Here is a 21,479-nt window from a genome sequence, read left to right on the forward strand (position 1 = left end):
GGGAAAAGTCACCGAAATTTTCAATTTGGCAGTGTTGCCATTTTATCAAAAAAACTTTGTTTTTGATTAAATGTGGAAAAAAGTCAACACAATTTTCAATTTGACAGTGTTGCTATTTTCAAAAAAAAAAGATCTTGATTTTTGATTAAACGCGGGAAAAAGTCACCTAAATTTTCAATTTGACAGTGGTGCCATTTTCTCAAAAAAAAAAACTATTTTTTTTAATAAACGTGGGAAAAAGTAAAAAAAAATTTCAATTAGGCAGTGTTGCCATTTTAAAAAATCCTAATTTTTGGTTAAACCTGGGAAAAAAACAATAAAATTTTAAATTTGGCAGTGTTGCCATTTAAAAAAAATCTTAATTGCTGATTAAACGTAAGAAAAAACAACAAAATTATCAATTTAGCAGTGTTGCCATTTAAAAAAAGCAGATCTTGATTTTTGATTAAACGTGGGGAAAAGTCACCTAAATTTTCAATTTGGCAGTAGTGCCATTTAAAAAAAACTTCTTAATTTTTTATTAAACGTGGGAAAAATTCAACAAAAATTTCAAATTAACAGTTTTGCCATTCATAAAAAAATAATTTTCGATTAAACGTGGGAAAAAGTCAATAAAATTTTCAATTTTGCAGTGCTGCCATATAAAAAAAATCTTAATTGTTGATTATACGTAGAAAAAGTCAACAAAATTGTCAATTTAGCAGCGTTGCCATTTAAAAAAATGATTTTTTATTAAACGTAAGAAAAAGTCACCTTTATTTTCAAATTGGCAGTGGTGCCATTTTCTCAAAAAAAGATCTAAATTTTTTATTAAACGTGGGAAAAATTCAACAAAAATTTCAAACTTACAGTGCTGCCATTTTTTCAAAAAAAAAACATAATTTTTGATTAAACGTGGGAAAAAGTCACCAAAATTTTCAATTTGGCAGTGCTGTTATTAAAAAAAACAATTTTTATTAAACATGAGAAAAAGTCAACATAATTTCCAAATTTACAGTTTTAAAGAACTAAACATAAAATTTTGTATCGCAAGGATTACTTTAAAAAAAAATCATAACATAATACATTTTGTTAAGCTAGATGAAGGCCTCCCCTCTGAAATAGGCTCAACAAAACCACTGCTAAATGCGCTTGTCACTGCTGAAACTCCAAATCCCCTGAATCTCCATACGACCAGCCCCAAGTCCCAAACTTGTTTACATCGCCGCACGACATGCCATGACTCTTTTTAGCCCGATGCCGAACCTTGCGATCGGAAGCACATGATACTGAGCCTGCACTCTCGTATGATTGATCGCCCGATCGCGACTGAGACTTGATAGTCCAACAATTAAGCAATTTTCGGTGGCTACTGGTTCTGCACAAAATGCGGCCTAATTTGCATAAAATGTGTTACTGTCAACCGAATTTGGGCCGATTAGTCGATCGCCACTTGAGTCTCGGGGGGTCAGATGTCAGGGTTTGGGGACCACCGATAGCGTCAAGGTCGTCGGAGTTGTGGTGGGTTTATTGAGTGATAACATTCTAGAATTTTGACATCCCAATTGCGGACTTCATCATTGATATCCACAACGAAAAAAAGTAAATTCTCAAATCGTGAATTATATTCAATAAATAATAAATTCCTTCGTGGTTCTCAAATTCATGAACATAATTCACGATTACGGTAATTGATTTTTTTCTGTGCAGTTGTCAATCTGTCAACTGTCAAATTTAGACAAATTAGCCGAAGTTCAGTTTGAGAAAGTCTCAAAACATAACTTTCTAGACCTAACGACTGTCATTTTTTGGGCACAATCGTGATCATCACCACTTTCATCCGATGCGCTCAGCTTTTCCCCCTTAAACCTAATGGCTCGGGATGAGCTTAAGCTTAATCCACGGAAGAAAGTGACACTTTGTTCTTATCACAACAAATCGCAGCATAAAACGTCTCTTTAATATTCATTAACCCCCCCTAAAGATTTCAATCACCCACTAATTCTTCATCATTTCTGTCTTTTCGCTTCTTTCCAGTACGACAACGTCAATTCCTGTCTCACGGTGCTGAGACAGCACCAGGTTGGCGGTCTCGAGTCGGTCACCCCGAACGACATCTGCAGTGGTCGGCTGAAAGCCGTGCTCTCACTCTTCTTCGCGCTAAGTAAGTTTCACTTTAATGCCGCTACGCGGCAGCACCAACTCCTATGTCGACTGGAAACTCACCACTGGTTTGTGTCCTTACTTACAGGTCGATATAAGCAGGCGACGAAGCAGAAGGTGGCAGCAGCGGCGGCACAAGCGGCAGTAGCAGGCTTTGCCGGCAACCACCAGCAGCAGACCAAGGTGGAAATTCATGCACCGCCCGCCGACATGACGAACCGGTAAGTCGAGCAAGATTGAGTTTGTGGAGATTTTCTATGGGGTGGGTGTCTTGGGTGGGTAAGTGCTTGAGAGTTGGGATCAATTTTCGAGCAGGGTGGTGAAATTATTTGATTGACTTTATTGTACTCGTATTTTAACTCTAGTTTTGGAGACAGAAAGGTTTTTATTTATTTGGAAATGAATTAAAGGTTATTTAAAAAAAATATAGTTTTATTCAAGGTTATAATAATTTGATTATGAATTCAAGTTTACTTTAAAAAAATATCATTTTATAGTTTCATTCAAGGTTATAATAATTTGAAAATGTATACTCTAATGAATAGCTAGAAGACATTAGGCAGAAGACATTAGGCAGAAGACAGTAGGCTGAAGACAGTAGACAGTAGACAGTAGACAGTAGATAGTAGACAGTAGACAGTAGACAGTAGACAGTAGACAGTAGACAGTAACCACTAGACAGTAGGCAGTAGACAGTAGGCAGGAGACATTAGGCAGTAGACAGTAGGCAGTTAACAGTAGGCAGAAGACAGTAAACTGTAGACAGTTGGCAGTAGGCAGTAGACAGTAGTCAGTAGGCAGTAGACAGCAGAAAGTTGACAGTTGGCAGTAGACAGTAGGCCGTAGACGGTAAGCGGTAGGCGATTGGCAGTAGACCGTGGACAGTGGACAGTAGACAGTAGGCAGTAGGCAGTGAAGTCTGTAATAGCGAAGAACTAGCTCTTCCCTTCAGCAAATCTCTTTTATCTTACTAACTGCTAATGTTATCAATTCATTACCACAAATTGCATTTCCTAGTAGCGGAAAAACACCAACTTACACCATCAATCGATCTACCACCAGTCGATTGATCTGTTGATTCGCCAACAAACTTCCCTCCTGTCAAACTCCACTTGAAGTGAATGTAAACACACCGTTTCTAGTTCGTTGAAGTGCTCCTGCCACCAACAATGAATTCCAATTTACTCCAAACAATAGCGCCAATAATGGTCCAGACCTTCCCGTCCCTTCGAGTGTACCATAATTTGATCCCCACAGACGCATCGATAATGTTTCCCCCTCTAGCTTGAACTTTTTGGCACAACCAGAGGGGGAGCAAAACGCCCTCAACCATCGATTCGAAACACCCATCAAAGCAACCTCCAAGAATGCATAAGCAATCGAGAGGAAACTGCTCTCCATTTTTTTTTCGTTGCTCGAGTGTTTCTTACGAGGAGAAAACGATTCTCCTTAGAAGCTCGGAATCAAACACCGTGACAGAGACGACGTCCCCAGAAACAGCTGCGTTTCATCACCTTGGGTTACTTTTTTGGTTTGAGGAGTTTGGGGAAGCAAAAACACTGCCGGTAATCGAGTTTTTCCCTCCCTGTTTTGTTTTGGGATCCAACCCTGGGGGGGATTTTTCGCCGGCAAGCTAATCAGAGATAAACTTTTCGGGCAAACTCCCGAAAACACGAGGGGAGTGCGACATCAAAAAGCAAGCCGGAATGTGTTGTTTTGCTTTCGAGGGGGACGGAAATTTGATAAGCAGATAAAATGGTTTATTTTTGCTTTGAAGAGAGGTGGGACTTGCCAATTGGACGATTCGATTTGTGACGGTGATTGTCGATTGGAATTTGTTTAACATAATTGGATTCTGGAGAGAGAGTTTCCCTATCACGGACGTCAACATTGATATACCCACAATGCGACTTGGAGAATCGAAGTGTTTTTTTTTCAGTGGAAGTCCCTAATACGGACTTCAACATCGATACACTCGATGAGCAATCTAGTGTGCAGTGAAGTGATTTAGTGAGTTAAGGTAAGTACAGTGTTTAAGCAAGTGAATATTAGTGCAGTGCTAGTGAAGTGAAGATCTGTCAAATCTGTCAAAACTCTGTAAGTTAGAACACAGACAAATTTTCGTTTCTTTCGAGAAATGCAGAAATTTGTCTTGTTCAGTCAGGATCAAACGAACGGACGCTCCGGATATTCCGTCATGTCGCCCGTTCGTTTGTCCTGTTTAGCTAACTATTTGTTTTGATCCCGTTGGTTTCAAAACAAATCCCCTTTTAATCCAGAGCCTGCCACAGCCGGGTTTAAACTACCTTCTGGCACGAAATCTCCGGAAGGTACCCATAATTCACACCAGAAACCCATTAAAATCTCTCCGCTGGACCACTTTCACTCTCCATTCATAAAACGGACACATTTAGAAACACATTTACCATCGTTATTTACGCTTCCATAGGCTCAAATTGTACACTTTAGCCTAGACAACCACGCTGTCGTCGTCGTCCTGCTCCTAGAAATCCACCCCTCATTTGTAATAACTTAAAACCCTCTCTCACCCTCAAACGCGTGTGTATCTGCTTTCCGAAGCTGCCACTGACACTCTGACTTTGAACTTGTGTTGGTAAAGTTTTCCCTCCCTCGAAAGTAAACCCAACATCCCTACGGCATTTCTCCCTCGAAACAGTTGGAAACTACACTATCAGGCGCAGCGCAACACCGACATCACTCACACCAACGCGCCGGTACTTTTTCCCGTTTGTTTCCCGAAAGGAACTTGTCGGGAGGGGGGAGGAAAAACCAGACACCGAAAACACATGCGACACATGATTTACGCACTTTTTCGGGCCGGACCGGAAATAGGGTTGGTTTGGAAGCGTTGCTTTCTTTGCAATTTTTGGGGTTGCGTTTTGGGAAGGTCCCTAACACGAACTTCAACATCTATATGCTTATAGGAGAGTCAAACCACTTTTGAGTTCTCTATTACGGACGTCAATGTTGAATTTTGTTAAACACGATTGAAAAAGTTTTTTGTGAGATTCCCTATCACGGACTTCAACATTGATATACCTAAACTGTTTCTCAACAGTGATTTGAAGTGAAGTGAAGTGTTAAAGTGATAAGTGAATTTTAGTGAAAATCTGTCAATTCTGTCAACATCTGTCAATCCGAACACAGTCAAATTTACGTTTCCGAAAAGAAATTCTGAAATTTGTCTTGTTCAATTCAGCAAAATCCTAATGATTTCCATGTTGTCTGAAAATCATTAGGCAATAATCCTGCGTGTTCCCACAAATTGCATGCGAAAGGACTATCATGTTCTAAATCATGTCCCATCGGGATTTCCAGGCACGAAGTGCGCTGTCCTGCCGGATTTGGATCACGTTCCAAACCCGATACACCCCCTTTCTATTTCAAGATTTATTCCAACGGAACAAAAATAGAAGGGGGTCGTTTGTAACCCGGTTGTAGATTTATCGCACCGGTCCGAGAACAAAAAGTGTCGAGAACAATTTATTGATTTTTATTACAGTTTTCGGGTGCATCTTGCGAGCGCGTTACTTCATAAAATATCACTTGCCAGAGAGTACACTGATTGCCACTTTATCATCATTAACGCGGTGGAAAAAGTGCGTGCCATCGATGGTTCCTGCAGGATTAGGACGTAACCCCCGGGAAGGGTGTCACCCAAAACGTCTTAAGATTGATAGTTGCTTCCTTTTGAAAAGAAAAGGGGGCGCACGTGCCCCGGAGGATTGTAAAATCACTCAAGTGGCTTTGAGGTTAGGGTAGCTTGTTTGTTTTGTGCCTTTTAATCCCTTTCCGAAGGAGTGCCGAAACCGAAAACAAGTTGTATGAGGTCCTTGTGTGGTTTCGATGAATAATTTAGTAACTCGACTCCAATTACCGTTTTCCAGTGCGGTAGACCTAATTTTCTAATTTTTACTGCCATCGTGCTGCAGCACCGTTAAAATATGTGAAAATCACACGACTCAGCAGCACACATTTATATCCGCCCCAGAAGAAAAAGCCTCACCATCCGTCACCATAAATGTGAGAAAAGATTCCACAATTCCTGTAACAATGCATCATCATCATCGTCAAATCCAGAGAAAAGCCGGCATTTTTTATCACAACCACCACCACCGTAGAACCGACAGCATCAGCATAACTGCCTACCCCCCTCTAGTCGCTCTCGTGTTTTGACTGCGCCGTTTAAATGTAAACACACGCCGGGCCGGAGCTCTTTAATGTGTACGAAGGGAAGAAGAAGAATGCTGGAAGAATTGTGCAAAACGTTCTCGGCGGCACGAGCCCAACTGCTGCTGCTACTGGTGAGAGTACATAAAAAGCATGCAAACATGAACACACAGACAGATAAACGCATACACGTGGCTGTTTTGCTGAAAGGAGATCGGGACTCGTAGGTGGTTGAATTGCAGAAATTTTCACTTCAATTGCGGACTTCAAGAACGATTTGGTTGACGAGCAAACGATGGTTGTGTTCTCTATTACGGACTTCAACTTTGAGGTACCCTCAGGAGACCTGAGAGTAACAAAGTGATTTTTTTTTTCGGTGGAAGTCCCTAACACGGACTTCAACATCGAGGTACTCGATGTCGATTCTTGTGTTTAGTGAAGTGTTTCGTGATTTTTTTTTCAGTGGAAGTTCCTAACAAGGACTTCAACATCGTGTGTGAATTGTTTCGTGAGTGCTAACAATTTCAGGTAAGTAAAGTTCAATCTGTCAAAATCTGTCAAACTCTGTCAACCCAGTCAACCCAGAACAAAGACAAATTTACGCTCCTCTCGAGGAGCGCTGAAATTTGTCTTGCTCAATCCTGGAACAACCGAACCGTCGCTGGTAACTCACCGTCGCGTTCGGTTTTCCCTTTTTCCCTATTCCATGGGGCACGTTCGGCTCGTGTTGCTACGCAACACAAACCGGCTCGTGCGCTGAGTTCCCGTGCAACAACCGCTCCATGGCCTGCTGTGTTGATTCCACTCACCCGTACCGGCAGTTTCATTCGGTTCGGCATCGCGTTCGCAGCTCGCACGTTGTTGTTACGGTCGGTTTCTAAATTTCGGACGGCGCGAGGGGTTCGACCCGTGTCGCGTGCCCGGTCCTAATCCGCGACTCTTTTGTTTTCGGGGAAGGGTCCTCCGGAAACTCGACCATATGGCGGAGCGAGCGTTCTAGCAAAACGGTTGGGGGTCAAGCCTAGTTCAAGGAAGCTTCAGCTGTAGCGAGTGCGATAGTTACGGTTCGGTGCCGATTGATTGAAAGTTGTAACAAAGAAGCAGCGCAGTGAGTGATTGTAGCAGGAAAGGGTGTAAGAAGAAATTGACGGTCGCGCGAACCGCCATAAACCGCGTCCTGCGGAGGTGATTTATGCCGCAGCGATCCAGAAGTAGGAAAAAAAAACAACGCGTTCGTCCTTCTAGCCATTCAGATGAGGGTAGATTGACGCGTTGCGAGTGTGTGCGGGGACTGTTTTATGTGTTCACGTAACGAAAGGAAAGGATTAAGTCAAAATGCCGTGTTCCGCAGTCGAGTTTGTACAAATTGCGGCCACCGTAATCACAACAATGGCTAAACGAACGACCACGTTATGACGACGAGGGTCACTTCTGTGGTCCAGGACGACTGCATGCATTGCGTACGAGTAGTAGGCGGCGGCGGCACTCCTTCATGGCTACGCTTTGTTTACAGACCGTTCCGCGCGCCGCCCGCACTGTAAACACGTTCCTTTGATCTGTCAATTTTGCTGACTCGCCTAGTAGGCTGAGGCTCGCTCCCTCCAGGAAGCTGTGGAGTGTGTTTGCTTGCAGGTTGCTTGGATTGGGCAGACCCGAGACTCATCTGCCGGAAAGATCAACAGACCAAGTTTACGGCGGGAGCATTAACAAAATGAACCTCAGTAGCCTGTGAGGAGTATTTACACAGTCTGGACTCCAACCCTCCTCCCCCTTCGGGGGAGCTACTAAACGCAGCCCAGGTGCATTTGTTTTCGTTTGCAGAGAACTTTGAACCTTTTCGCTTGGAGCAAAGATGGAGGGGGTGCAAAAATTTTTCTCATAAATTATCGAAAAAGTGGAGATGCCATCGTACTCCCCTGCGGGGCAGTTTTGTGCTCGTGTTTCGCATAAATTATAATAAACATGATGGGTTTTTTAGAGAAATTGAATAGGGGCGAACGCCAACAAGATCGATTTTTTATGTTGCGATGGAGCGAATTGCACCTTAACAGGCGAAAAGTATCGATTTTTTCCCTAACTACCAAAAGCACTTCATTTCTTGTTCATTCCGGCCCGAAATCAAACAATTTGGCACCGGAAATTCGCGTCAACGCCCACCATTTATTCCGGTCCCTAGGCAAGAAATCTCTTCATGAAATTTGCCTTTATCATTCCATTTAAGGCGTTCGTCCCCCTTTTTCTAGGATACCCATAAAGGTACATGAAACACGAAATTGTCAACCGAAGCTCCCAGCTGCGTACACAAGGCCTTCCTGCAGAGGGGGAAAAACGGCTCTGATAAGAGCCCGGGTGCAAGGGGAATGCGTGTCAAATTTATAACCCCGGAAATATGGCTCTGCGGTTATCCGATAGCCTATCTCCTGTGAAACAGGGAAATGCAATCCCGAAATCCGGAGGGGAGACCCGACCCATTTGGGACACTCTTACGGCGGAAGAGTCCATAATCTCGTGTACAAACCACGTGTCAAGCCCTAGGGCATCCCCACCTATACGGCTGGGAAAGGGGTAATGGATGGAATGCTTTTATTTGAACTGGTTGATTGGAGATTTGCTTGCTTGGGTTGGTAATTAGTAACGGGTTTGCTGCAATCATTACCGTCAAGGGAGTTGAAGATTTCACGGTAACGGTAATGTGCGGTTGTAAATCCTGCGAATGTGCCCCTAAAGGTTCACAGATTCCAGGAAGATCGCCTTAACGATATCTTGGAAGGTGACAGAATTGACAGTATCTTGACAGAATTGACAGAATTGACAGCACTGGTTTCACTCACTCCATCACCAACCACTTAGTACTTACCCCTTCAGCTCCAGATTCACCGCATCATCTCGCACCTACCTTAATCGCTACTTCAATCTTGAAGTCCGTACTTGAAGTCAAAATCTTCACTTCGCTTTCCTTTTTTCCAAGCAACTCCCACTCGACCCCTTTCCGCCCAGCAAATTGGATCCATCGATCTCAGTCAGGCCGGCACACAATCGCGCCGCTAAATCACCACCAGTAATTGGCCATTTAATCAACAAAGACTAAAAGCCGATTAACTTCCTCCAAGCGCTCGTCACGACCAATTCCAACCAACTCCACTTATGCAATTCGCCCAAATATGGCACACCGGTCGTCCTGCCCCCCTCAACAGTGTGACCTTCGCGCAAACGTCAAACTTGATTTGTCAAACGCACGACTTTCTCATTTGTCAAATCGGGCAGCTCTATTTTGCCGGGGTTGCTTTGATCGCGCTTCGCGCGGAAGTTGCTTGTTTTGATAAATCGATCAAGTTTGAAGTGGACCGCTTGTTTGGGGATGGCCGCCGCCTACTGCGCGATGCGCTTAATTGACTAGCTGTCAAAATGTTTCGATTTGAGAAATGCGGGACGTGGCCTACTTTGCGACTCGTATGCGGTGAAGTCCTGAAGAACAACTTGCGAGGATGAGCGAGCGTGACAATTTTCCAAGGATAACTCGACAAAACGTGAATGAGGAGAATCAAAATAAAGAGGAAACGTTTTCTTTTTTCAAGAGATCTAGGTGCTTGTGACGCAGCACAAAGCGCCGCTCTGATGGCACGGCATGCTGCAATTGAAATGTAAGTGAAAGTTGCTGAATCGTGGAAAACTGGGAAGAAAAGTTTCATTATAACCGGAGAAGAAAGCGAGTGTTTGTGAAGTGCAACATCTGTGGTTGACGAAATTGTCGTCAGAGTTTGTGTCAGAAAAAGAAGAAGAATGGAGTCCTCGACGATTGTGGTGGGAGTCCGTACGTGAAGCAGCTGTGAGCTACGAGGATGGGAAATTCGTCATCTTCGTCGCGCAGCGACAAAGGAAGAAAGTGTCGCAGTTTGCCCAACTCGCCCGATGTGAGAAGGTAACGTAACGAAACTCGATATCGAGCTGCAAGGGTCTTACAAATCACACCAAATCGATTGATCAGGAAGCTGGGTCTCCAGTTTCTTGTTTGCAAGTCTCGTTACTCTTATGCAAAAAAGATCTCGCTGCATGTTTTTATTAATCTGTTTTCTCCAAACAACCGTAATAACTCGCTTTTGAAATCCGAGTTTCTCCCCTCGTTATAAAATCAAAACACTCGAAGCGAGAGCAGTTCCAATTCGGAGGGTCTCTTCACCCGTCAATGCCCTGCTCCGTCGAAGATGGCCAACCAAGCCGAACTAATGTTTTCACACTTGTCATTGCGGTGCTGTGTGTTTACGCTTCGTCGAGTTGAGCGCCATTAGCTGAAATGCGATCCGGACACTCTCCGCGTGAAGAACTCGGCAGTGTCGCGTCGCGACGCGACATTATCGACTATTAATCTGTTGTAATTTCCCTCAAAATACGATCCACGCACACCTCTTTTGCCCGCAAGATTGATGGTCTTTTGGTTTGTTTTATCTTGTCGGCGATTTCTTCCACGCGCGAAGGAGTGCCACAGTTGCATTGCCACATCCGAAAGGAATGCCTCTCGTTGCATTGAGCGTGGGTGCGCCCCAACCGGGAAGAGATTTATCGGTTGTGGGACCGATTACTCGAGGCCCCGGGGATTAGCACAACAATGCCAAAGTGGGGAGCACTCACGAAATCAATGACCGGCTGAATCCGTAAAAGCATCACGTCGTCGTCGTCGAGCGGAAGTCGGTAGCGAGTTTCGGCAGCAGCTTACATCATTGGCCAGCTGTTGCCGTTCTCGCAGGGGCTTCCGCACCACCGCACGGCGATTTGCTGACAGGGTCCAAGCCAGTGGTCACTGATTTGGTTGACAGGGTTGACAGTTGACAGCACTTTTTGTTTGTACTCACCTGATTACACTCCGACACAGCTACTTTTGTACTTACCTGATTACACTCCATTCACAGCAACATTTGTACTTACCTCACATCGACTTTTTGTACTTACCCCCTTAGGTACCTCAATGTTGACGTCCGTGATTGGGAAGTCCAAATATTTTTCACCAACTTTTTTGTCCTTATCACACTTAGGTACCTCGATGTTGACGTCCGTGATTGAGAAGTCCAAATATTTTTTTCACCAATTTTTGTTATACATTCGTTTGGTACCTCGATGTTGACGTCCGTAATTGAAAACACAAACCTAATTTCTTTTCGTACCTCAATGTTGACGTCCGTAATCGAGAACGCCATCCCTGGCACCAACTCTGATACTTTGTTACCAGAACTGTTATAACTAAGAACCCATCACGACGCCAATTATGAGCTACCACGCCATCAAGCAGCCATAAACGCGCACACGGTAGCCGGCCCGGGGTGGCCACCTTGCAGCGGGACTCGGCCATAAAAGTCGCCATAAAATGTCCAATTCCGATTCCGGGGCCATCTCATCGAACTAGCGTTAGCGATAAGCTGGTGTCACTTTAATTGCACCAATTCCAGCAAAGTTCAGTGGCCGCCCCCCTCTCTTCGTGAATGAATCAGAGCAAGCCATGGAACTAACGGTTGCGCTTTTGTTGTTGTTGTTGTTGTTGTTTTCGGGTGACTTGGATTTCAACTGCGCTAACGGGAATCGCTCATTAAAAACTTGTTACACGTACTGCCAGTGAGAGGTCGCAGTAGGCCTGGGTTGGCACCGGGGATGGGACGGCCTCCTACGCAAAACAGTCTGGTCCACGAAGGTAAAAGGAGTCGTCGTCGTCGGCTGCTGCATGAGATGTGCATTTCGACTCGCTTCATGGCCTTCTGAGATGTGTGTGACGACTAGCCTGCTGTGGCAACGAGAAAATGAGAAACTAAACTCCGCCGTGGGCTTTTCTTGGCTGCTCGTTTAATGCTGACTTACCGCCCGTAAGCCCTTTGTGAAATGAAGAACGGCGTACCTGTCACGGGGCTGTTTCGGTGGAAGAAGGATGACGGCAAGACATGCTACAATTCAGTGCGTTGGATTTTGACGCGCGCTCGCGCGCGGGATGGGCTGTGTGTTTGGGTTTATGACTCAATCCAGGGCTTTGTGTTTGCGCCAGGAAATGGGACAGACGTGTAATTCTATTCAATGCAAAGCGCGAGCTTTAATTGGCCGACTTTTTGATTAAAGTTAAAGTTTCCACCAAATATTTACTTTAAAAAGTCGTCCCGGGAAGATTTACGGCTAATCCAATTTTGTCAAAATTTACGACTTTTAACGACTTCATCAGCGAAACATATGTTTCACACGACAACAGCTTGAGAGCGCGCGAAAAAAAAAACTTTTGACAAATTGACACAAACACGTTCCCCAATCTCTTCTTCTTAACGTGCGCGCGGGCGACATCTGGACGCGATTTGTCAAAAAAAAAAAACTTCCCCAAAAACGTTTCCACAGGTCGCAATAGAAAGAAGCTCCCTAAAAATTTCGACCTCCTCACTTTCGATCTCAGACGGGACCGCAAAATTAATGGTTTTGAAAATTTTGATGTAGGTCATCCCAGAATGTGGCCTGCGGCCACGTCTGGCCCGTCTAATAGCAGGCCGTGCCGCGATATAATGACTAAAATGCATTTACTGGTTTCGCGAGCGCGCTATCCAAGCAGGCCATGACTAAGTGAGTTCGATGCGACCTCCGCAGGTCGATGAACCGTCGGAAGTCGAACTGCATTTGTTCTTTTTTTTTCGGGGGATTTGTAAACATTTAGAATGTGGGATCGGAAATTCCTGGAACGACCTTTTAGAAGCTGGGTTTGTTTAGGTTCTGGGTATTGTCCCAACTACAATCGCGTGTCATGTTTAGATCATGGGAATTTTTGGATGGAGGGATTATAAACAAACTGATGACAGCTCTCTGATGAGCTGTGTCACTTTGTTTTGGAATGGGTTACAGGAAGTGGAGAAAAAAAGCAATGCAGCTGTATTGATTTTAGTTAATTGAAATATGAAAATTTGACAGATTCACAAAATTCATCACTTGACAGATTGACAGTTGACAGCACTTTTGACACTTATACCTTCACTTTAACGACATTCAACAGCAACTTTTGTACTTACCTTGTTCGAATTCCAGCCACATTTCTGCTCAGGGACTTGATGTTGACGTCTGTAATAGAGAAGTGAGTCACTTGATCGATTTCATCTCTCATTCAAACTGACTTGAACACTGTTTCTCGTAACCAACTTAACCTTGATTAATACTGGCAGGTTTTCTTCGAACCCAAATCTGCACCAATCCCACGACATTGCATGTTATGCACTTGCTGAAACCATCCCCGCTCAGCGCTAATAACAGCTGACGGCACCTAATTCCAGTAGCATGAGTTGTTTGCTCACGCAACTTCGTCGCATCGTCTCGCGATCCTCCTCATTAGTGTCATCCTGACCGAGTGCGAAATTGCTTCCAGCTGAATCAGCAAACACGATCCGAAACGAGCCAGAACCGGGCTGTCACTTGGCGAATTTTGTTCCTTTTTGGCGCCAAACTGGTTGCTCAATCCCACGCCGCACGCTTTCAATACTGTGAATCACCATCCAAGTAGCCTGAGGGGGTGCCGAACCTGACTGATCCTCCTAATTATAATTTCAAACATGGTTGCTGCGACCAAATGGACAACTCCTGAGACGCCAACCTGCAAGATAACTCTTTAAAAAATCCAAATCACGTTCCAGCAGTTAACACGTCCCTCGCAAAAAAAAAAAAAATCCTCTATGACAGACGGTCTCTGACAGCGTGTGTGTGTTTGCAAAGTGCATCTCTGCGCGAAGGTACTCTCCGTCACTTGACCTGGGAGTGCAAAATTGGAAGGCACGAGACCAAACGTGAGAGAGCAAGTCTTGAGCTAGAGTGGCCAACCAGCTTGCAGAGCAAAGAAGGTCAATGAGCCGTGACGAGCACCACCGCATCGGGGAGTTTGGGGTGAAGACGGACATTGTGGGTTTTGACAGAATGACAGCACTTTTTAAAAATTTCACTTAAACACTTACCTGAGTAATTCTCGTTTCACAGCTACTTATGGACTTGCCTTGATTGACAATGTTTACATCAGCATCAGCATCAGCATGGCAGTGCGCGACCGAATGGTTACGCTGTCCGCTTTGTAAGCGGATGATACTGGGTTCGATTCCCATCTGCTGCAACCTTCCATCGGATGAGGAAGTAAACTGTCGGTCCCGGCCTTGGTTGTTAGGCCGTTAAGTCATTCCAGGTGTAGGAGTCGTCTCCAGGCCATATGTATAAACAACACACCAAACCAAGCCTACTCCGGTGGAATCGCTGGCGGCGGTTGGACTCGCAATCCAAAGGTCGTCAGTTCAAACACTGGGGTGGAAGGTTCCTTGGAGTAAAAAGAGGTTTGGGTGCTCTCCCCATTCAAGCCTTCGGATTCCTAGGTTCGAGCAGAAACTTGCAATAGAGACCACAAAAGACCCGGGGGTCGTTAATGTGGATGGTTTGATTTTTTGACATCAGCATACTAAGGTAGCTTGATTTTGAAGTCCGTGATCGGGAAACGCTTTTTTTGCAAGCGTGTGCCAATTTGATAAGTCTGTAGAAAAAGGTCAATGAGCCGTGACAACACCCCATGGGTATTGAGGTGAGGACGGACATTGATTGACAGTATGACAGAATTGACAGCACTATTAACACTTTCACTAAAACACTTACCTGAGTAAATCTCGTTTTACTGGAACTTAAGTACTTACCCCATCATGTTTCACAGCAACTTCAGCACTTACCTTCTTATGGTACCTTGATGTTGAAGTCCGTAATTGAGATCATCACGGTTCATCTTTCACTTTTCACATCAACCTATAATAACTCTCACGTAGGTACCTCAAAGTTGACGTCCGTGATCGGGAAACGCAAAATTTCCGAAAACAATTCCCATTGCCACCATAACGTTAGACACCACTAATTCACACCACTTTGGGACCTAAACAAACTCTGCACGTTCGACGGGTTTATGCAAATCACCTTCCCCCGTGTTGGATGCTGCGAGCGTGGCGTTTCGTTTAACTGGACACGTTAAATTAATTCTATTAGCAGAAAGGGGAATTAACGAGCGAAAACGGATCGATTTCTTCGCCAGTGAAGCGCGATGGTTCGCGATTAATCGTATCGCGCGATCGATCGCAGTCTCACGCCAATTTCTGGATGCGATGCATATGCAAAACCTATGCTCTCACGATAAGAAATATGGGCACGAGCAAATCAATTTTTCACTTTCCTTCATTCAATAGCCAAGACCAGATCCCGCGGTAGCTTTTAGATTAATTCGCGGAATTGAATCCCGCTCAGCTGGGGGATCAAATTGATTAAGCTGGCTGGATTTTGAAAGGTTTTGCATCTGGTTTCGGTTCGCCTCTCTCTGTGGTCGAGCTGTGGTCAGCTGGCATTTCTACGATTAGGGAAGCGAGGGCCTTTCGGACAGTGATCGATTTGGCGCCGGAGCAAAACCAGACTGTGCGCACATTTGCGAAATGATTGCGATAGCGTGAATTATTGGGAAAATGATTCAAGAAGCTGCGCGTGATTCATCAATATTTCTGAAAAAAAAACGCAGTCTTTGTCCCCGTTCGACCTCCTGTACAGTTCAAACAGGTCCAACCCCGTGCCAACAATTAATCCCCAGGGCAAGATTACCTTTTGCGCTAAAAGCTCAACCTCTCTTTTGTCCTCAAATTGCATCGAGCGCTGGGTTGGTGCTTTTTGTTTGTACTCGCTGCAGCAATTGCACTGCAATAACGTGATGGTGCATTTAAAAGCCCCCCCTCATACCTCTTTCAACCCTTTTTGCAATCTATATGATACCCGCGAAAAAGGCTTTCCTTCTCTGTACGGCCAGATGCAGAGAGGCTCCTCTGACTTGGAGTCTAAAATTTTTACTCGGCATTAATAATTCATAGTCGACTCTCGGCCCAGGTCGTCGCGAGCGATGCAAAATGCAACACGCCCCTTGTCAGTGGTTGGATGGTTGGTGCTTTTGAAATGTGTACTTTTACCAAAATTTGAAAATTGCAAATTGACAGAAGTTCAAATTGATTTGGATTGACATCAGACTTCAAATCGACACCAAATTGACACTTAATTATAATCAAATTAACATTGATTGACGCCAAGTTGACACCAAAATGACATCAATTTAACAATAAAATTTTGACTCCAACACTAAATTTACACCAAATTTGATGTTTGCCAAATTAATACCACATTCACACCTAATTCAAACCTAATTGACCCCAAATCAATATAAAATGAAATTAAATTTATTCCTATATGAATCCTAATCGAATTCAAATTGGCATCAAAATATCAATTTGACAAAAAAAATCAAATTTATCTCAAATTATCAAATTGATACCAAATCGGCATCAGGTTGACTCCAAATTTGGTGTTTACCAAATTGGTTCAACTTTTACACCATATTGAGCTCAAATTGACACCAAATTTACATCATAGTGACATCGGAATGACACCAAATTGATTAAAAATTAACCCTTAATTGACACCAACTCAAAACCAAATTGGCATCAAATAATCAAACTGGCATCAAATGGCATCAAATTGACACTAGATTGGCATTACCAAATTGACTCCAAATCGATGACAAATGTACAATAAATTGACGCCGCATCGACACCTAATTTAAATTATCCAATTGCCAATGTAATCCAATCCAATGTAAATTGCAATCCAATGTAAATTTGGTGTCAATTTGAGCTCAATATTGTGTGAATTTGATAAACACCAAATTTGGTGTCAACTTGATTAACCTTGATTTTTTTTGTGTTTTGAAATTATCCAATTGACACCAAACATACTTGAAATTATCATATTGACACCATATTAGTATCAATTTGACTCCAATTGTCATGACATTATCAAATTGAGATCAAATTGACACTAAATTAAAACAATGTACACAATATTTGGATCAATTTACATCACATTGACATCAAATTGACACTCAGTTAACACTCAGTAAAAACCAAATCAAAACGACACCAACCTGACTCAAAATTTACACTAAATAAAAGAATTGACAAAATTACATGGTTACCAAATTAACACCAAATTTAGAGTTTACCAAATTGATATAACATTCATGTCTAATTGAGAACAAATTGACGCCAAAATGACACCAAATCGATAAAATATAAACACTAGATTGGCACCTCATCGACACCGATTTGACACGTAGGAAATAAAAAAAATTAGAAGAACATGACATTAAGTTAATTTGATAGAAAATTGACCCAAAAATAAGTTCAAATTGACACCAATTTGGAATCAAAAATCAAATTGACACCCAATTCACTTAAACATCAATTTATACCTTTAAAATTGGTTTCCAATTAAAAATAAATAATTGCCAAAATCACGATTAACATGACTCCAAATAAATTAAAATTTACTTCATGTAAATTGACATACAATTTAATCCAAATTGAAAAAAATACACAAAATATTGATGTCAATTTGAGAAGTTAATAATACCAAATTTGATGTTAACCAAATTGGTTAAAAATCAACACCAAACTGACACTTTATTCTTAAATTTGCATCAAATTTTTATCAAATTGGCATTAAATTGTTACCAAATTGGCATCAAATCGACAGTAAATTAACAAAAAAAACATTAAAATTCACACCAAATTTACATCAAATTATCAATTAATTGATACTAGTTTGATACAAAGTAAAATCAAATTTGTACCAAATTTTAACCGAATTGACACCAGTTTGAAAAAAAATATAACACTTAATTGATCCTCGATCGACAACAAATTGAGACTAAATAAACATCATTTTGAAATCAAACTGCCAGCAAAGAAAAACCAATTTAATAAAAAAAATACACCATATTGACACTAAATTCAAATTTTTAAACATCAAATCCAAGCTTCCCTGCACCGTGCGGTACACGCGGTTCACTTGTACCTCGGTTTTACTTTGCGCCTGCTTTGTTCGGTTTACACCCGTACCCGACTCTCTCGAGCCGAGGGTATTTTGGTTCAACGTACCAGCGCACCACGACACTCTCGGTTCGTCGCCTCGGTTGTGTGTCTGGCACTCACCCGAGGCATGAACCCAACGTATGAACCAAGGTGCTTCACTCGGCACGAGCCGAGGTACGTGCCGTGGTACGCGCTGGCGGTACAAACCGGTTTCAATACCACGGCACGCTGGGTTCATGCCTCGGGTGAGTGCCAGACACACAACCGAGGCGACGAGCCGGGATTGTCGTGGTGCGCTGGTACGATGAACCAAAATACCAACACACAATGGGTTCAGGCTCGTGCCGAAGCTAGAAAACGAAACCCGCGGTGTGCGTTGGCACTGGCGCATGGGAAGCTTGATCAAATCTAAGATAAATTTACACCAACATCATATTATTAAATTAAACCAAATTGACAAATAATCTAAAAACATCAAATTGGCACCAAACTAACAGCAAATTTACATCAAATGTAAACCAAATTTAACCTAAATTGATACCACCCAAAGCAACAAAAAATCATGGTTATATTACATCTGGGAAGGAAAAATTGTGTAATTTTACCTCTGAAAATGTGTAATTTTACCACTTTGTAATTTTTGTGTAATGTAACTTGTTTAATCTAAATCGAGGTAAAATTACATCATAAAAGAGGTAATATTCAACCTTTCAAAATGACACCTTCCAAATTTACACAATTTTTTACTGTGTACTTTATGAAAGTCCTCTAAGGCTGGTACAAATTTTATTTCAAGTTTTTGTCTTCCCCCTTCAAAGTTGGCCCGAAAAATTTCTATGGAAATTTAAGTACAGTCAGCTGAAATCAATTTAAAATGCATTCCCTTGCGTCTAGAATCATTTTAAGCATGTTTGGATTGATTTCAAAATCTCTTGAATTTTTGAAAATTTTCGATGTTTATTGTCGCAAAAAGTTTGTTTTCGATAAAATTTTAGTTTTCGTAAAATCTTACATTTTTTGAATACTAATAATTGCAAAACAAATGAACTAGTGTAAAATGCATTTTAAAACACTTTTTTCATACAAATGTTGAAAGTATGGCTTGTTATTTCAGTATTTACAGTTTACATTTCACTATTTAAATAAATAAAAAAAAGTTTTTTTTCTTTTAGGGTGTTTTTTTGAAACCGTGTATTCAAAAACACCCACAAAGTAAAAATAAATAATTTTTTGATAGGATATTCTCAAAAAAACACTCTAGACTTGTTAAAAAAGACTGGCTGATTAAACTGACATATTTGAGACTCCAAACTGGCATCAAATTGACATCACTTTGAAACCTAATTAAAAAAAAAAGTAATACCAAATTGGTACCAAATAGACACAAAGTTTTCATCAAATCTTGAGTAAATTTTCAAAACAACCAATAAGTCAAGGGGTTTCTATCCAAGTAGGACCTTTTGAAAATTGAATCCAGAAATACACATTAAAAGGGACACCAAATTTAAAAGATTGGCAAATTGACAAATTGTAGAATAGATAATAGATCACTCTTCAGCACTCTCAACTGCACTTACCTGCATATTGGCGTTTGCACCGATTCCCAGCGCGCTATGAACAGAACAAAATTCCGCTGCAATTTCCACGAACGTTCGACAATCGACCGCCCTCAGGCAGGGTTGCCAGGTTGCCAGATAAATCTGGGAATGCCAGAATTTTCAAGTGTCAGCTAGAATAAGATTTATCCTTCTCAGTGCCAGATATTGACAGATTTTGCCACATTTTTCACTTTATTCCCATTTTGTAAAACTTTTTGATCAAAATGAAAGATTTTTATTGAAAATTAAAAATATTAGAATATGTATTTCTTGAATAATAATTATATTCTAACTTTTTTAGGCTTTAAAAACAGTTAAAACATCGGAGTGCTACATACTTTGAAATTCATTTATATCCTCTCCCATCTTCACCATTGAGATTTGTTAGATTTTCGTCTGCCAGATTTTTCCAGATTTTTGATCGATACTTTGCCAGATTTTCCAAATTTTGACCTGGTAACCCTGCCCTCAGGGAACGTCAATTGGATTGTGATTTAATCGCGGATTTGCCCACATTTAGGGGTAATTTACTGTCAAAGCTTTGGTATAGCTGCGCGGAGATTTTCCAGCTCGGCTGGATTTGGGTCACTTTCGCGATTAGCACACAACAGAATCGTCCAATTCCCATCGGAATTGGGTCCCGCCGAAGACATGAATGCATGCATGACACGCAAAAAAAATGGTGCACGGGAATCGCGGCACCTTCGCGGCGCGGAGGTCGCGACTTGAATCGCATTTTAATTTTATTCTGAAGACACAATACGACATCGGTCGGCGCAGTTGGCGGCTAACGGTTCAAAAAGTGCATCGGCGCCTACTATGCTCTGTCAACGCTGCCTATCGAGTGAGGTCGAACTTACCGGGAAATTAAACATTCTCCAAATAAGATTATGTAAATGTGATGACCCAGTCGGCCCCCTTTCCCCGCCCTTCCCCGCCTTATCGTGTTCAACACTGGCTCTCGTGTAATGAAGGGCTTTGAGGGGGGAAATGGGCTCGTGTTTAAATTAACATAGTTTTCAACGACAGACGAAGCGAAAGCATGACTTCTGGGCGTTCAAAGTCGGGGCTCTTCTTCATCTTGCTAGATAAATTGTGTGTGTATATCGAAATAGTTTGGGGGACGGCGGCTTAACTGTCACCTTAATGGAGATTCGGAAGGTTTTCGAAGGGTGGGGAAGTCCATTTCCATAAATTTCCAGGCAGGCAGATTCGTTTCGTGATATTGAATTTATTCAGCTTGTTTTGACTTTAAAATTGATGCACTTGGTGAAAGTTTCACCTCCCCCTCCCAAACAAACACAATCACACTGATACAAGCTAAACTTTAACTTTATTTTAATGTCATTATAATAACCATATCTATCCTTTCTTCCGTTCGCTTACTTACAGACAGCTGCCGGTTCCGTATGCCAAGCCGGGGGTCAACGGGGGCACGGCCATTCCGCTGCCGGCGACGGTTATGGTCACCCGAAGGTGTCCGCCGGACAAAGTGCGGCCGCTGCCGCCGACCCCCAACCAGCAGAGTGGTGAGTAGAGTCTTCATGTTTCGAACAAAGGCAACAAATGTCAATATTTTATGAAATAATCGCAGTAAAAAATTGTGTAATTTTGGATGGATCTTTTA

The 21,479-nt window shown here is 42.4% G+C and overlaps 1 protein-coding gene across 11 annotated transcripts in view; it reads left to right on the top strand.

Moving 5' to 3' along the window:
- Positions 1 to 21,479, top strand: part of LOC120418014 (protein sickie) — a 295,005-nt gene that overhangs the window by 150,808 nt on the left and 122,718 nt on the right. For 9 of the 11 annotated variants that reach the window (XM_052708393.1, XM_039580280.2, XM_039580265.2 and 6 more), the window contains 3 exons: positions 2,017 to 2,143; positions 2,231 to 2,363; positions 21,245 to 21,381. In XM_052708393.1, coding sequence (XP_052564353.1) covers positions 2,017 to 2,143; positions 2,231 to 2,363; positions 21,245 to 21,381 — 397 coding nt within the window. Of the gene's footprint in view, positions 1 to 2,016; positions 2,144 to 2,230; positions 2,364 to 7,186; positions 7,467 to 9,908; positions 10,253 to 21,244; positions 21,382 to 21,479 lie in introns of those variants that run through there. The other 2 variants (XM_052708394.1, XM_052708395.1) reach the window with 2 other exon arrangements.

The sequence above is a fragment of the Culex pipiens genome, chromosome 2, assembly GCF_016801865.2.
Source record: "Culex pipiens pallens isolate TS chromosome 2, TS_CPP_V2, whole genome shotgun sequence".
Lineage (NCBI taxonomy): Eukaryota > Metazoa > Arthropoda > Insecta > Diptera > Culicidae > Culex > Culex pipiens.